An 18,195-nucleotide genomic window follows, 5' to 3' on the forward strand; every position below is an offset into this window, starting at 1 on the left:
GTTTTCATAAATAAACATGCATTTATAGATTTGCTCATTGCTTTGCAGGTGGAATCTGAAATTACAATGGGTGCCTTTAAACTTCCAGAGCCTCTTGTCAGAGACCTCTGGCTAATGTTTACATTTTGATTTGCTTTATTTGAACAGTACACAAATATGTAAAGCGGTTTCTGTTATTAATAACTATATTGGCTCATAAGGAATGAGGAAAGTGGATTTTTTTTAATTTGCTTACCTTTACAAGAAAGAACGATACACCATAGGTTTTAAGAGATCTGGCAAGTTTGACGTAGCTTACTTTTGCTTCAATTTCTGTCATATTTTGACAATTCTTGTGGGCCTTTCAAGAGAAAAGCAAGAAGATTACTTCAAAACATCACTGTCTTTCTTTTAATTCTTTACTCATCATATCTGATTTCATTTCTAGAATTTAATTGTTTGGATACTTCAAAAGCACATTATTAAAAAACATTTAGCACTAAAACAGCTATGTAAATTAAAATATTGTTAAAAATGCTGTGAGACAGCACACTGATCTAAGTAAACTTGAGTAGACATGCAACATTTGATCTCTCCCATTACTTTTTCATTGTAATATCAATCAATAACAAAATCAATACCAACACCCAAAATCAACACCAAATCAATGCTTCAGTTGACACCGAGATGCATTACTGAAGCATTTTTTTCACCACTTGTACTTTTCAAGGTAAACATTTTGCAAGTAGTGCACACATAAAGTGAATGAAAGTTTTGATATGGTGTTATAGCCATGATGTTATCTAGCCAAAGTGTTGCCATTGGCATTAAGTAACACAGGCTTTGGAAACGTTCCAATCAGCAAAGATCAGTTATAAAAAAGCATCTTTATTTGCAAATAAAATAAATGGTTACACCATGGATATCCCTTACAAAATGCTGCCCGAACTTAAATAATCTCATTTACAAGATATTTAGTAAACACAAAATTCAAAACAAATCAGTTTGGTCAAATATCAGTATACATGCAAGATGGATGTCTATACAAGTTCACTTCAAATGAGTCATAAACAATTTGAATTTGAGCCAGTAGCTATCAAATAAGTGTAATTGAGCAATCTAAAAATGATTTATACACCAACAGCTATATATACAGTATGATCTACAGTAATTTGGCCAAAACTAAAACATTCACTGCAAGTCTTAACCAGATGATCTTAGTTTGGTCAGAGTTGAATGTGTCAGATAACTCACCTGAAATATTTTTTTCTCTCCTTTGTTTTTTATGTATTCTTTTGGTAGGAACTCTTTCAAACTGCAATGGGAAATCAATTTGTAAATACAGCCTTATTAAACATAAAACAAAATGTACACAGCATGTCCTCATTAGAAAACAAAACTCAAACTTATCACAATTTGTGGAACACCATTAGGAAGCTTGTTTCCTGTGGATCTGGTACATAAAAACACTGCATGGCTAATGTCACACTATGCGGCTTCAGGAACTTGACACACAAGGGAGCCATTCACATTCCCATTCATTCAACAGTACAGTGACACTCTGACCCCAGTTTTGCATGTTTTCCTTGTGTTTTTGCAATACTGTAATGCATATCATTTTGAAACCAGGCACCAGGGGATGCAATGCTCACCGCTTTAATACTGTATGTGACTCGCATAAAGGAGTAACTACAGCAATGACTCACTCAAGGAATCCTGGCTTGTGCTTCTGCTCATTGTGGTCTCCAAACTGAATTTGACACTGGTACCCAGCAAATTCGCAAGCCTTGTCAAAGGAGACAGGGTGGGAGCCATTCAGGATATCATCTCGGGCCTTGATAGGAAAACATATGAACAAACAAAACTATGAGCTGCTGTTGTATAACAATTTAGTGTTGACTGACTGATTGGTATCATAACCATAGATACCATCTTCAATGGTGGCTGAATTAGACCGTTTCTGTGTATTTTAGCCATTAATGTGTGAATATGCTCTTAGTGCCTAGTTAATATTTCACATTAATATTTTTTTATACTACAATGGAAAACAACAACTACATTGTTGCATAAGTTTATTTTAAGCCGTATGCACTGTATATGAACAAAATAAACAGCATGTTTAACCTATGGTTAACTATGGACATAGGAATAAATAAAAAAGTCCTGGAAATAAAAAACAAATAATGAAATAAGTGAGGACAGGCCAAGTCAATAAGGACATTATTTATATTGGCTTAATATATTGTTTCCAGCTGTGCTTATAACAAAGTTTAGAAAAGTTCTTTAAAGTACTTATTTTGGCAAGGACAACAAAAATCTGTGAAACAAAATTCAACAAAATTCTGTTTCCGTATAAGGAATAACTACCATAGTTCAACACTTCATGTTCCCTGAATGACCTGAAGACTCCAAGAAACTAAATAAACAAAGATTATTAACAATCTAATGTGATGTCTTTAAGAATATGAGAATCATTTCAGCTGCAAAGTACTTCTTTTGCCACTTCAACAATTCATATCAGGAGTAGAGAATTCAATAAAGCTTTAGTTAATTACTAACTGTAGCATCAGAAGTTCAAGCAAGTGAATGGGAGAGTAAGAGATTTTTCATTTTGTTATCTCCTAACAACCAGGTATACACAAGTTACATAAGGGAATGCCATTATAATATGCTGGACATGCTGTCCATTGATCAACATCCTGGCAAAATAACAGGCTGCTATCTTGTGCATATTTTTTTAATAACAAAAAAGACATTTTATCTAGTTATGACTATGTACAATGTATTTAATGCAGAGAAAGCATGGCTTAATTTTTAATAAACTGACAGCCTTGCTTCTCATTTTAAAAAAAATGCATGCAAATTGCATTAACGTTTTTAAACGTTTTCTTAATGACTAACAGTTTAAGATGTCAGGCAATTTGCAGAAAGCTGTTTGGGGTGTAACACATTTCTCCACCTTTAGTGCAGTGATAAATAATGGGAGCTGAACATCTCATTTTCTGAGAGGGAGTTACTGCTGTTACAACACTCAGCAGAGTTGCAACAAAACAGTTTCATCGGAAGCATGACTAAACTGTCACATGATCATGATACAAATGGCTAAAGAATACAGTACTGTATTGACAGTTTTAATATTAAGAGTTAGTTTATACTGTATTTTGAATGCAGAACCCAATCCATGGCTTTTAGAGGAAAGACCACAGCATTCATTTCCCTAGTGAGAGCCAAATGTGCTTGTTCTGTTGTACAATCTTCATATTAAAAGCTATTATCTTAGCAGAGCGAGTCTAGCCCAGGAACACCACCGATGGGTTTTTATTAGCTTCAAATCACTAACACAAACAAGGCTTCACACAGCATGACAAATCCACCACAGATCCCTGCCCCACTGACGCTACCTGGACATAAAGCAGGTTGAGCTGCACTGGATCTCTGGAGTCCACATTCTGATCAGAGTAGAAGAACTTTCTTCTAAGCAGCAGCATCTCCGTTTCCTCTACGCCCTGCTCTCGGAGGGTCCTTCCATGGTCCAGCCAGTTCACTGCAAATCAAAAGCCTTTTCAGCACCTGCTCTACACAGACCTTGGAGTCTAGTTCATCCACAAGACGGCCAGGAGCAGAAACCTGCCCATACTCACAATCATCGTCTGTGTGCAGCTTCTGTTTCAGCTTCTCCATCTTCTTGTCATCTCGCAGGAGCGTTTTGTCTTTTTTCAGGGTTCCTGTGTTCTCCTCTTTTTTCTCCTCCCCAATGTCACGCACCAGCGAGTACTCATCATAGTTGGTAATGCCTGTGGTAATCCAGAACAAGAGGTGCTCAACAGGCATTGCAATTTGCAAGACAATTACCGTGGGTGAACTGCATTAGCACAAATGCTTTCCTGCATTGAGCCGGGCTGCTAAAACTCCTCTGCCCCGCGTGATGTCCAAAAATAAATATGAGAGTGGGAGAATGTCATATTCAAATTAATCTCTTCATCTAAGAGTAAAACTGTTAACTGTTAAAAATTACCCCTACAGGTTATACTTCCAACACGTGCTGGCACACCACTTTCCTTTGTGGTTGTTGTAGGAAACTAAGAAACTCCTGAAATAGTTTTCTTGGAAGAGCTCTTAAAGAGTGAGTATCAGGGTTCTGAAAAGCATAACATTGCATTTGACAGGTTTTCAAACAAAATCTTGCAGTGTCTTGAAATAATTGCAGTACAATTCATTTTTCAAGACATCAGGTTCCATTCGATACAGCAGGTTTGCATCTTTATGGTATCCTGTTGTTTCATCATTCATTTGGAAACATCTGACACAATGAAAGGATGAACAACTGCCTTACGCCTTAAGATCACATCCTACATAGTGAATGTGTAGTGAGACATTTTGAAAGTGATAAACACTGGACTTCTAACTTCCAACAAATTCTCAGGATGCACATACTGTGATAAAAAATGAACTGCAGAAGTGTTCCTTAAACAGGTGTAGTAATAAATGGCCATGTGTAAAGCTATACCTGTCAGAAGCCTTGCTACTTTAATCATTACAGTTCTTCTATCATCACTTCTGAAACACTCATCATGAAAAAAGATTATTATGTTGATAAACACATGGTAAACTGCATGATTTGTTTTTTTACTTTACTTTTCAGTGTGGATGGTGAGATGGAGAGTAGGAGCAAAAATGCATGTGAATTCCGCATTGATTAAGCTGAATTCACATGCACAGCTGAATTCAGGCTTGCGTTGCATTTTCCACTGATGAGGAAAAGATGTATGGTGCACACGAAAGAACGCACATTCTGTCTATGTCTTTTTTTCCCCCAGCCACAAAAAAAATCTCACCTATCCTGGCACAGATGGTCATTAGCATGTCACAGACCGTTTTGGAATCATCCACCATGACTGTTTTCACAGTTCCATCAAGCATCCTGATCTTCAGGGGTCTCTGTTTCTTTTTGTAGTCTAATGTGTCCTATAAACAAGAATTCAAATCCATCACTGGGTGATTTCTGTAGCAATCTTCTAATCCTATTTGCTTCTTGTCAAGTGGAAACCTTACCACCAAAAACTGTTGTAATTCTGAGGAAAGTGCTTGGATTTCCTTGTACCCACTGAAATCCAAAATGGATCATGCTATCTAAGACAAAGTACAGCCAAATTATACAGCAAATAATAACCCTGTTGACTTACTGGAAATATTGAAAATATAATTCCTTTCACTTATTTATGACATTTCTCCAGCTAAGAAACAAACCACTTTGTAACCCTTAGGTTAAACATTTGCTGTATAGCTATTTGTAGAAAGGACATTATCAGAATCATAAAATAGCGTGTTCATAATTCACTATTTCGAAGAGTGAAGCATTTTAATTTTGCATATTTCCAGCACAAATGTTCCAAGATAATGGAAGACAAGACAAAAAAAAACCCTGCAACCTGTGAGGCCTTTAGGAAAGTGTTCCATTGTCTGGAGGTGGCTGTGGAAACTATCAGCTCCCACGGGAAAAACTTAGGTGGTTAAAGACACGAGCGCATATGATGCCAAACAGCAAGTTGTTGCTGTGAAAGTACAAAGTATTCCAGTGGTGTTACTGTATGTTTAAATTAACCTTTTTCACAGCAACGATGAGAGATCAGTTCTTCGCAGCCTCGTTTTCAGTCAGACTAAGCAGTAACAACACTCCAGGCAACACATGCCTTGACTTATGTTGCAACAGGTTTAGTACAGACTCACCCCATTCCTCAGCATGTAATAGTCAAGCGCCTTCCCAGCCTCCAGCCAGATCCCTTTTTTGGGGTCTTCATCTGACAGGAACAATCCGTAATCATTAGCTGAAAGGGAAGAAAAATGTGCATTCCTTATCTACTGCCTTAAAGGGATGTCCTCAAGAGCCTTGTCTGCTTTTGGCGCTCGTAGGGTATTTCTGATTAAGATATAGGGTTAGAGGTTCAAAGAAGAACTTACCAGAAGTGCCCTGACAAAAATAAAAATGAGAACAGACAAAAATCAGTATAAACATTACAGAGTTAAAGATAGATAAAAATTACAGGACAAAATCTCACCTGAAACATAGTCACCTACAAACTGCTGAGAAAAAAAAGATCTTTCACAGAACATCTTCTCAACTGCCACTCAATGTTCCTAAAGGGGAGATGGAACTATAATCCCAAAATGGAGAGAAAAGATTCCAGATTCCCTGTTGGTTTTGCCTGAAACATGGGATTCTCTATCCACCTATTATCATAAAGGTGCTATTTTTTGATAAGGGTTAGAGCAATCTGGAACATATGCCTGAAGCACAAGCTACAGGATGGGACCACAGCCTATACAGGATACTACCACTGCAGTGCAATAACACACATACAGAGGACCAGTGTATAATACACCAACTAACCTAGCCAACAAGTCTTTGGAAGATGGAAGGACACTAGAACACCTGCAGAAAACCCACAGGAATTTGGAGAGCATGCACATTCCAAACACAAGGCCCTGCCCCAGTCAAGACGTGACCCCAGGACCCAAGATCTAAGCCACAACAGAGCTCACCACTACACAAATAAGCCACCTACTTGTGGTTCTTAAATCAGAAAAATAAGACAGCAATGATAATATTTAAAAAATACAGTGAGTTGCAAAAGTGTTTTCTGACTCTTGCACGGTTTTCACATTTTGTTGATTTAAAGTTTTCCGTCATAAGAAATCAAAGCAGAACTTAATATTTTTAGATATACACCCTACTCCACATATTAAAAGCAGAAAGCCAAATAATCTAAAAAAAATGGATAAATTGTGTTTTGTTGTCATTAATCTAAAGTTAGGTGCAAAAAATTAATGAGACACAGAGCAGAGCAGCCTCTATTGGTGTGCAGTAATATTGGTTCACGGGCTTTCAGAATAGACTTATTACTGTAAGATCCCTCAGTGAGGTAGTGAATTTTAAGCAAAGATTCCAACATGAAGACCAAGGAGCAGTCAAAACCTCTCTGGGATTAAATTCTGTAAAGACTCAGATCAGGAGAAAGATATAAAAACATTTCAAACAAGATTCTCTTGGAAGAAAAACAACCTGCAAGCTAGAAGGATGCTCACAAAAAATGACACTCTGTTTTAATTACCATACACGTGCACATTTAGTTTTTTTCATTGGAAAATCAATACATTTCTGAATTGTGACGTTTGTCATATGACTCTAAGGCACTTGTTAGATTTTTGTTCACAGCAGATGGTGTGGTCGATCGTTACCAAGGAAATTGATTAAGTCTTACAAGATGAGCCAAGGGTGGACCCTTAAAAACAATGCTGTATAGTATGCTGTCATCTGGGTGGAGAACAGTGAAATCATAAGGCCTCTCATTTTCTATATTAAGAATATCAAATGCATGGGTCAACAACATGTTGTTTGAAAATGCCACAAGAGACATTTTTAACACACAGAATGTTTAGAGCATTCTTTCCTTGCTGATTTACTTCAGTCCAACTTCCCCTTTTTACATGAAAGTCACAAATACGGAAAATTAATCGTTTTTATGTGGTAATACTTAACAGTTATGCGAGAAATGTTAGGTATGAAGTAAACAAATTATTTCTATAGACCATAGGTCATTAGCCCCTGTGTCTGGGGTTTTAACTGGTTTGTCTGACTCATCACACACCCATCATGAATTTTACGTTCAATCCCGTTCTCTTCCATGCATTTTTAATTTTGCAGCATCTCAACTTTAACACTGTTAGAATAGAACATTCTTTATCATTTTTCTATACATTAAGAGAACCACATTATTAGTTGAACAAATAATGCCTATTATCACCATGATCTTGAATGTCCACAAAACTGTTCAACATGCTGAAGCTCACTTCTGCCTGAAAATAAGGTTTCTGGAAATGCATTGGATCTCTAGTGAAAGAAGTCGATACACAGTGTGGGCTAAACAATTTTGATTGCATCTGTCAACACTGGTGCTTGACATTTAGCAGGTAAAATGCAGCAAAGCTTGTTTAAATTTCTTTTAAGATTATGAAATGACAAATAATTGGCTGAAATTACTATGTTTTCTAAAGAACATTGCAGATGCAGTCTGAGCTGTAACTGCTGGCATATTCAGAAAGGATAAATGCAATTTAGAAAACATTTCCCCTGATTTGGACAAGACATGACGGATGTTTGTGACAGTTATCCTACCATAGGAAAGTTGCTCAAGGACAAATTTACTGAACAAGCCAAAAGACTGATGAAAAAAGTTATCCAAAAATGAGAATCACAGCTTCACTTTGTGTACGCTCATTTCTGTTTGAATGATTTATAAAAAGCAAACCTGATGAAGTAATGTCATCTGTAATACACAGTCTTTTGAATTTGTCCTATTTAAGAGGCACTGGTTTAAAAACATCTATCAGATTATGTCCTTCAAAGGTGCTAAGGTTATTGAGGTGCTAAGCTTATGAAGCTTCATAAAAATGGTGAAACACAAGACAATTAAAAGATGTCAGTTTGCAGTAATGTAAAATTCCACTTTAGTGATTACATTGAATCTGACTGCTACCATGCTAAACTGTACACCAGCCTCCAGCAGTACTGCAAAGATCGATTTGTTTTTGTACTGAAGAATAAATGCTGTAGCAGACTGAATCGTCATTGAGACAGCAATGACAGCAGTGCTTTTTGACCTTTATTGTATCCGAGCTAGCATATAATCAAGAATATGTTCCACACATCTAAAACAGCACCAGAAAATGCTTATGTGCCACAAAACGGGGCATTTCCTGAAAAGTTATATTCCTTCTTTAAGAGTTCAGCTGACACAGAAAAAGATGCACACTGCTGTTCTGTTTTACATTTATGGGAATATTATCTTGAAAGAGGCTAAACTTATTGAGATGTTCTATAAGTTCTTGGATTTTGACATACTGAAATATTACATTTTTAAGAAAAACGTTAAAATGTTTGTATAGAAGCTACCACGTAACCAAGTGTCCCTGACCTAGGAGCAATGATAATTCTGGTGTGTGTGTAGGCACACACACCCTTATGTGAGAGTGTGGCTGTGGTCTGTCTCTGTCTGGAATTTATCAAACCACTCTACAGCAGGGATGTCATTCTGGTGTCCACAGTCAGTACTGGCAGTTTTCAGAAACCTTTTTTTATTTCCTGCACTATTGGCATCTTCTTGAGAGAATAAAACCAGGAATCATCTAGTTGTTTTTTAGTTTGCTGCTCCAGGCTTTTTTACCACTTAATTCCACCAAAAATTTGAAAGCCAGTCATCCCTGACATACTTCAAGATGGTAATTTAAAAGTGTATTTGTGAATACAAAATTGAATGCATCAAACAAGGGAATTAATTTAACAATAACTGATCCCACAGGATTCTAAGTAGCTTTAAGGGAAAAGCTTGATATTTTAAAAAATAAACAAGAGACATCCACTTGATGTAAGCTTTCAACTCCTTAATAACAAGGGTGGAGGAGTGAATTATTACCAACAGACTGACATTTCTGCAGCTTTAGGCATTCTGAAAGTCCAGAAAGCAAATGGGAAAGGAGAATAGGGTAGGACATTAACATGACTTCTCACAGACACATAGCAGTTCCCATTAAAAGGGTCTATGACAGGAAAGGGCATGCAAAAAGTTACATGGGATTCTCCAGATTTTGCAATTTCATACTTTCTTTCTGAAGCGGAAAACACTACTTATTAACAGAAAAAACTGAAGTAATTATGCTTTCTTGTACCATTTGAGAAAAAAAAACAAAGTAATACATGGTTTTACAAGTAGTTCAAGTAGGGAGCTGTGTCAGCATGCATAGGCTGCAAAGGAACAAGTAAAGATTTGCTCCATGCTGAAGAGAGAAGAAAAGAAACAAAATGTTTTGGACGTGGAGCCTTCTTTATGTGAAGGAGCCCAAAGAAGGCTCCACAGCTGAAATGCTGCATTTCTTTTCTTCTCTCTTCAGCATGGAATAAATGTTTACTTGTTCCTTTGCAGGGATTTACAAGGTCGGGGCAACCAAGGCACATCTATTCCATTTCAGTGCAAGACCTTCACATTACCAGTATCTCATGGATTTAATTGACCAGTACTTTCATTGACAGAAACACAGCAAAGTGGAGCAAAGTGTTGCAGTGAAATGGCCTGGGGGAACTGGGGTTGCCCTCACCTCACCAAGGACTCTGTACTTACGCTGGCCCAGCTGCGCCTCTGGAACTCTTTCCCGTATTATTCGGCAGGCATCATAGACCATGGTGGAGGGCTCGAACTGCATGGTCTTCACGACGTTTCCAACGCCGATCTTCAGCGACAGGGCGACCATGGCTGCTACTCCAGAAAGCCAATGAGGCAGAAGGTTCTGTCAAAGCAGAGAAAAAGAGCTCTAAGTATTAAACACACATGAGCACTGAAATACACTGCTGAGGATACTAACAAGATGCCCTCCAAACAGAATCCAGTGAACTGGTTTCTGCATGCTAAATCAAATAATAATTTCACAACAAAGTCCGTTCAACGTTCAAAACTTGGAAATACCCTAAAAGAAAAATGTTGAAGATAAAATATGGTTTCATTATTGTGGAGTGACTATTGTTTACTATTCTCTTGAAGCAACAAAAATTAAATTTGCACACAGACGACATTCCTGCTTGATGTGTGTAACATTCACTTCCATCACTTTCCTGTGATTTAACAGAAGAATTAAACATCAAATTGTTTTACTGATGGATTATGGTTTTAATACACTCTAGTTGGCAATGGCCATGTAATAAACTGATATGAGACAACCAACTTTGAGAAGAAAAACTCCAAAACAGAGGAAGACAGCTTAGAGTACTAAAAATATTATACAATTATATGCTGTAGAATTCCATAGGTTTCCAAAATTACTTGAAAACCACAAGCCGTAATCTCTTCTAACACCAGTGCAGCGGGTTTGAGTGCTGGTCCTGGAGTACCCCCTGTCTAATCAGCAGTGTTAATCAGTACCCGTATTTAATCTGCTTGCTGCTTTAGACTCTTTTCTGTATTCAGTCATTGATTTTAAAAACACCTTCTGTTAAGATACAGAATTTGTAACAATTTCAACACACTGAACCATTTTTATGGTTCTTTATGCAGTCTCTCCTCAACTTTTCAATTAAGAATTTGCTCCATTATTGCTGCCTAGAGAGCTTATAATAGATGATGATGATGATAATGATGATGATGAGAGACAGGTGGAAATGACACTCCATCAGACAGCTCCCACAGCAAGTCAGTGAAGCACTCTGCTTATGTCAAATTGCTTATATTTCAGCTAACACACCCAAGTGAAGCTGAAACTCCCTAATTAGCACAGGGTTCATACCATGTACAAATCTCATTCAGCTTTTCAACTGCTGAAAGCACATTCTTAAAAAAGGCCTCAGACAGAAAATTGAAATAAATCAGCCTGTGATTAAGCCAGCAGCTGGATCAAAACCAGAAGACACGTGTTTTCTAGGCCCTCAGTTAAAACTCTTGTACTAGGGCTTTTTAAAAACAAGGCCCTAGTGCAGAAAAAAGCCTTAAGAAGCAAGCGGATCAATTACTATCAGCAATGAGCACCGATGCTCAAGGGCCCAATTAGAACACAAACCATTAAGACTGGAGTACTCCAGGACTGGGAACCACTGACATAGAGAATTTAATTTTAGTGCTTCAAAACACTTTCTACAACATCCAACAAGTGAACTCTTGGCAGGTGTATTAAGTTCGTTGTCACTAATTAAAGTACCACTTGACACCGACCTCAAGTGTTTCTTTCTGGTAATACAGTATGCAAAGTAAAAAATAAATCAGTGGTAAAATGTTTTGACATAAAAAACAAGAAGATCTTTCATTAAGAATACCCAGATACAAAAATAACCCTGACCAGTAGTAGCAAACCAAAAAGAAGGGGAAAAAAAGGTCAAAGATGGTGCTGGCTCCACAACAATCACTAGGTTGGATTTGGTCTTCACGATGTTACCAGGCTGAGTCATTTAATGTAGCTGACCATGTTCCTTCTTTTCTTCCACAGGGTGATTTACACCCAGCACAGCAAGAAGCATGCAGTCAACAAAAAAGAAAGAAACAAGAACAAAATCTTGGAAACTGCTCATGAAAAGCTTAAATTAGCAACAGATGAGGAAATGAATGTTTCAGAAAATAGTCTGCATATTTCCAAACTCGAATATCTCATGACTCAAGTTTATGTGAATAGAAACTCTTAATACCAGGTAAAACATCACAGCGCCCTTCAAACATTGTCCTAGCATTTCAGTAAATTTAGTTTTTGAGCAAAACAGAAAACAAGTTACTGAATATTCTATAATGTCTGGATTTTTATGCATATACAAGTTGTATATAAAATCTGACACAAAAATGTAGATGATATTTGTAGACCAGAGGTAATTTACGCTGATGGAGATTGTGTGGGATGATAGGAGGGGTTTAGAATGACACTGACTTGAAATGACAGACACTTAAAACTGCTGAACAGCTGGGAGACTGTATTGATACAGTACATCAGTGGGGTGAGGAAATGAACTGAACCGCCATCATCTCAAATGAGTCTCCTAGAGAGACCCTTCAGCATATTTACAATAGATTAATACTGTAAATCATGAAATTACAAGTTTTGTTTTTAAATCAATTAAGTTTCTTTTATCAGGAACCAATCTGTTACCACCACACCATGGAAACACAACAGAAAGAGTTTGCTTGAGAAGACAAGATAAAAAAAAGGATAAGGAATACCTTTCCTGGAGACAGTAAAATGAATAAAAGTAAATAAAATGAATGAATAAAAGTATTTCTGAACTGCAAACCTGTATAAAGTCTTAGGCTTGCCTGGTGGACAGCATGAGGTGGGAAAAGAATTTCTCCACAATAAAATAAGCACACAAAAAAGCTCTGCAGTTTGCTGGTCTGAACTCACTGCACAGTGTGATTTTCTCAAACACCAACAACCATTCTCATGTGAACAACAGTGGTGTGCTTAGGCCCCAGGTAGACTGCATAGTACCCTCCTTTTCTCCTGGCTAAGATCAAGAACTGTACTAGAATACATTCCTTTATTACCTATTCTAAAAACCCCTTGGGACATATTGTACTCTACACTGCATGAAAGGTGATATCCCACCACAACCTAGTTAGGACTGATTACGGTAATGCAGTAGAGTACTTGCTGGCCTGATGCACGTGGAATTCTCAGCTACTGTATACATCACAGAACGGAATGTCTACCCCAGACCCAGCCTGGAGCCACTTATTTTTATCTTTGGAGTAGTTCCGTGCTGACGGCATGGACACAAATACAAGCAGGGCAAGTGCAGCTCACTGAATAATTCAAGTGTTGTGAAATAAACATCCTGGTAATGAGGTACTGCATGGTTTACCAAAATTACATATAATTATTGCTGGTCAGACAAATTGCATATCAAAATAGAATTAAACTTGAAGCCAATCAAAATTATGTTGCAGCTGAGTATTTCTAAATATTCACACATTCCAGATATATCTCTAGAGAGTTCATTCCAAAAGCACTTCAACAGAGAGCATCAGCCAGGAAACTCTTAATAAATAGATGTTCTGCCTCCTCACCGTGTTATTTTCTTTTGAATTGGGAAACATATAATGCACTTCAATGATATCTGCATCTCAGGGAGGAATACTCTTCAAGAACACTAAAGGCACAGATTCTGTGATGCATTATAATGTACATTATTGGTATTCATTAGCCAGAGATGCAAACAGCACAGGCTGCAAAAAGTGAGAGAGTGTGCTGAGCTCACTTCAAAAGTGTATAGACAGGGCATCTCCTCCCAGCACACTGCACCCACACACAAACACTGCAGAAGAGCTCTGCCACAGATGCCGTCCTGTTTTGACAGCTAAACAATAATCTAAATCTAGAAGCAAGAGAAATTGAACTAATTCAGTTTATTATTGTGCTCACAAACATGAGTAAGTACAGTAAACACAGCACACATCATTATTTTTTAACTCAAGTGAAGAAAAATTATTTCACCACAGGTCAATGTAGAAACCAGAACTAATTGTTTTCAGGCTGTCCGCAACAAGAGCAGTTCAGTGAACCAGACAACCCAAGTTCACTGACATGTTCAGCAGCATTCAGCGTCTGAGCATCTGATTTGACTGGAATATGCCTTTTAGAAAGTGACATTAACTGAGCCTAGCTAAGATACAAATCTGAAAAATGCTGTGTAAATATACATTTACATTTATAGCAGATAGTGTCCAATAAAGAAAAAAAAGCAGGATTGCTGCCTAAATCAAGGTAAAAAGGGCCGCAAAGCATTAGTTAAACTGGGCATCAAATAAATGACTTATTATAATTTCAATATGTCCTCCCTACAGGTTAGGATGAATACAGGTTTTTACATTCAAACCAGGTACAGTCATCCCGTTAGTCATGGGTAAGTTGCATTTCCTGATGGCCCTTATATTAACAACCTTTAATAGAAACAGGAGATATTCACCAAATTAAATTAATCGCTGTAGCTAACATACCAAAGGAACATTCCCCTTCATTACAGCTTGCATTAACTAAAAGGTATGGAACCTGCAGCATCTGGGGTTTCCACTGATACACAAAGTAGTCAACCGCAGAAATAAGGTTTACAATTAATACTTTATACTCAAAATAAATCAAAGATACACTATAGCTGGCCCTCCCTCTAATAATATATATTAAAAAAACACTGGAGCAGGTTATTCATCAGCAACTAATTGGAAACAGTCTGCCTCATACAAGGACTGATTTCTAAAAATTGGCACCACCTCACATTGGGAAAGCTGGCATTACTCCAAAGGCCAATGCAAGGATCTATATTTAACAATTAAGGGGAACGTGACACTTCATCACAGCAAATTTACAACATCCCCACTTAGCTACTGTCCTGGAGACATTCCCATGGGAATGCTCTCACCACCCCGCCAAAAAGAGCTTTGATTACACTTACAGATGGGTCATCTTGCAGATGACATGAAAGAGTACAAAAAAGAAATAAAAACCCTTTACTAGAAAACAATCAGAGAACTCAAAAATCACACATTCTTTTTCCATGGCAAAGAACTCTCCTTTTTCTGAATTTTCCAGTAACATATAGCCATTTTGTAAAGAGCATACCACTTACATTAAATTCATTGCTTTACACTGACAGCCAAAGAGAAAACTACAAGGGAACCTGATTCAAGCTATTTAAAATCTTCTAAGGCACTGATAAAGTTAATCTGATGGGCTTCTGCACAATCCACAGCAAAGGACCAAATAACCAGAAGACACTACAGGAAAGAAACTGAGAACAAAAGGCATGTTCTTACACAAAGGGCTGTGGGAGTGTGGGACAAACTCCCTGGCCATTGTGTCAAATGGTCCTGAATGTTCTCGATACTATAGTTTCTTTCAAGAAATCGCTAGATTAGATGCCTCTGATCAATTAGCTACTACTGGCAACTAAATGAGCTACTTGGATCAAATGACCTCTTCTTGTTTGTAACTCCATCTGCAGATTTTGTTTTAAAATGCCGTGTCTGAAGAAAGTACTTCAGTGGTACCTCAACCCTGACTAACTGTTCAGACCTATGAAATACAAACAGACTAAAAGACAACTGCTGATGCAGCTTGTATTTATTGATTTGTTTATGTGCCTTGTGAAGGATAATGAAAAATGCGTCTCTGAATACAGACCAGAAGATTGCATATCAGACTGTTCTTCAAGTAAAAGGATCCAATAGGCTCAGCTGGAAAAGTCAAATTCCACTAACACAATGATACAGGCTTAAAATCTCAAACTACTCAAGCCAGATGAAATCAGATTGTTTTGTATAAATTTAACCTGCATATAACAGTTTTCTTTGGGGTTTCAGTTCAAGTCCCTATTCAGGTTTGTATACATCATGACATATCTCCTGAGCCCCTCCTGTAGGGCATCAGAGTAATTCCCAAAAGATTTAACAACAGAATAACTGTGTAAGACCTTAAGCACCTTATTAGCAATGAAAAGAGGCCTAATCCTGGTCATTAAGGTAATAAACCAAACTCTAGTATGTTTTTTCAAAGTGTCTTGTTATCAATGTCATTTAGTGGAGTCATTTGGTGTCACTAATGAAGGCAGGGAATTAGAGGAAACTTTAACATTGGAGATCAGTAGATGCTCAGTGAATCGTAAAAAGAAATACAGAGCGATATGCAGGTTAATCTTTTCACTGAATGTGTCCCATCACTGTTCTCCAACAGGAGAATAGATAGATTAGAATAGGCCTATAGATGCTGAGCAGTAGAAGAGGCCAAACATTTAACCACTAACAGAGGCTTTTCCAGGACAAGAGCACATGAAAGTCCTCACTAAAATATATTGACTTGTTAATAAATCTTTTCTGGCTAAACTTCTTCAGATGAGACTACTGTATTTGAGATTCACTTCACAAGAGAAAGCCGACAAAACTATTAACATAATCATCTCCAACTTGACATAAGCAGCTCAGATACAAAACTTGATTTCATATCTACTCCCATTTCCATCAGCATGCCCTTTAAATGGTCTTATTCCTCTGTATGATATGACTCAGGGGTGATTGCTCACTTGCCGTTTCGTCTTAAATTGAGCAAGAGCCAATCCTCAAACCTCCAGGTCATCCAGCCTGTTTGGTACTGGCTCAGTTATAAGTGGGTCAGGAGGCAGCTCAAACAAATGTAGTCATCATGTTATGTCAGGTAGTGCATAAGAAAAAGCCGACATCTGAAAATGTAAAAAAATAAATGATCAAACCTGAAATTACTTTAAGCTAGATTCCAGCAGTCAAAAAGAGATGCAATCCTCAATACAAAATAAAACGATACAATCCTTAAGTACTCAAACCCTTCTAAAGTGTCCTAGTTTGTGAAATTCAGTTTGTTATATGATACTTTTTTCAAAACCATTCAAGTTTGAATTAATATTTCAAAATCTGAACGGCAAACTAAAGTCTGTTAAGAGTAATATAAAGTAATGTCAAAAAAACATTGTAATTGCATTTGTACTTAAAAATGTGAACTCAATATTTGTGGAAACACCTTACGAAGTAATTACACCCACAACTATTGTCGGTTCAGTCTCAACAGACTGTACAAACTCACCTGGTGCAAATTATGCCCAGTCTTCTTGAAAGATTAGTTCAGGCTCTCTCAAGCTGCTTATGAATTGCTTATGAATGGCGGTTTTGAAGTCTTTTCAAGATTCTCAATAGGAATCAAGTCAAGACTAACTGGGCCATTCAAGAACATTTACTCTCTTATTATTAAGCTACTCTGGTGTAGGTTTGGCCTTGTGCTTTGATTCATCGTCCCACTGAAAGCCGAAAAGTATTATTTTTACTAATGAAAATGTTTTTCACTAGTAACAATAACAACAACAACAACAACAACAACAAACTTTAAAACTTATTTTATATAGGGCCTTTAAAGGTGGCTTCTCAAAGTGCTTTACAGGCTGACAACAACAAAAAATAAAAAGAATACACAAGATAAAACACAATTACAATATACAGAGGAGACATGGATGGTGGTACTAAGAAAAGCAGAGGGGTGAAGAATGGAACCAGTTAAGTAAAGGCTTTTCTGAAGAAGAGGGTTTTGAGTCTGGATTTGAAGGAGTTAAGAGAAGATGACTCTCTGATATCCTTGGGGAGAGAGTTCCAGAGCTTGGGGGCATAACAGGAGAAGGCCCTGTCAACCATACAATCAAGACGGGCTTGGGTGACAGTAAGGAGAGCAGAATTAGAAGAGCGAAGGTTGGGAGGTGGGGAGTAGGGCGATAATAGTTCAGACAGGTACTGAGGTGCCAGCCATGCAGAGCCTTATAGGTGAGCATGAGGATTTTAAAGTCTACACGGAATTTGACCGGAAGCCAGTGCAAGGACTCCAGGATAGGAGTAAACTTGCACTAGACCTGGTCAGGATTCTGGCAGCTAAATTTGCCTGTGTATTTGCCTGTGTATTGTTGTCCATTTTTCCTTTAATCCTAAAAAAGCTTTACAGTCCCTGCTGAAGAGTGGCATACCCAAGCATGATTATTGAACTCTGTAGCTCTTCCAAGTTTGTTGCTGCTCTTACAGCTGAGATGCATCCCTCAACAGCTGAATCCTTACCTATCTGCTCTTTTTGGAGCTCACAGTCTAATCTAAGCCTCCACTTCTTAATAATTAAGTAGACTGCTCACAGGGATATTTT

General features: G+C 37.5%; 1 protein-coding gene across 3 annotated transcripts in view; it reads right to left on the reverse strand.

Moving 5' to 3' along the window:
- tln1 (talin 1) overlaps nucleotides 1–18,195 on the reverse strand; it is a 131,433-nt gene that overhangs the window by 64,258 nt on the left and 48,980 nt on the right. For all 3 annotated transcript variants that reach the window (XM_006627040.3, XM_015337597.2, XM_069187059.1), the window contains exons 3-10: nucleotides 10,152–10,317; nucleotides 5,707–5,804; nucleotides 4,815–4,944; nucleotides 3,621–3,773; nucleotides 3,381–3,523; nucleotides 1,686–1,813; nucleotides 1,234–1,294; nucleotides 236–340 (exon numbers count right to left, since the gene is read on the reverse strand). In XM_006627040.3, coding sequence (XP_006627103.1) covers nucleotides 236–340; nucleotides 1,234–1,294; nucleotides 1,686–1,813; nucleotides 3,381–3,523; nucleotides 3,621–3,773; nucleotides 4,815–4,944; nucleotides 5,707–5,804; nucleotides 10,152–10,281 — 948 coding nt within the window. In that variant the 5' untranslated portion in view covers nucleotides 10,282–10,317. The remainder of the gene's footprint in view (nucleotides 1–235; nucleotides 341–1,233; nucleotides 1,295–1,685; nucleotides 1,814–3,380; nucleotides 3,524–3,620; nucleotides 3,774–4,814; nucleotides 4,945–5,706; nucleotides 5,805–10,151; nucleotides 10,318–18,195) is intronic.

Source organism: Lepisosteus oculatus, chromosome 3 (assembly GCF_040954835.1).
Source record: "Lepisosteus oculatus isolate fLepOcu1 chromosome 3, fLepOcu1.hap2, whole genome shotgun sequence".
In the NCBI taxonomy this organism is placed as follows: domain Eukaryota; kingdom Metazoa; phylum Chordata; class Actinopteri; order Semionotiformes; family Lepisosteidae; genus Lepisosteus; species Lepisosteus oculatus.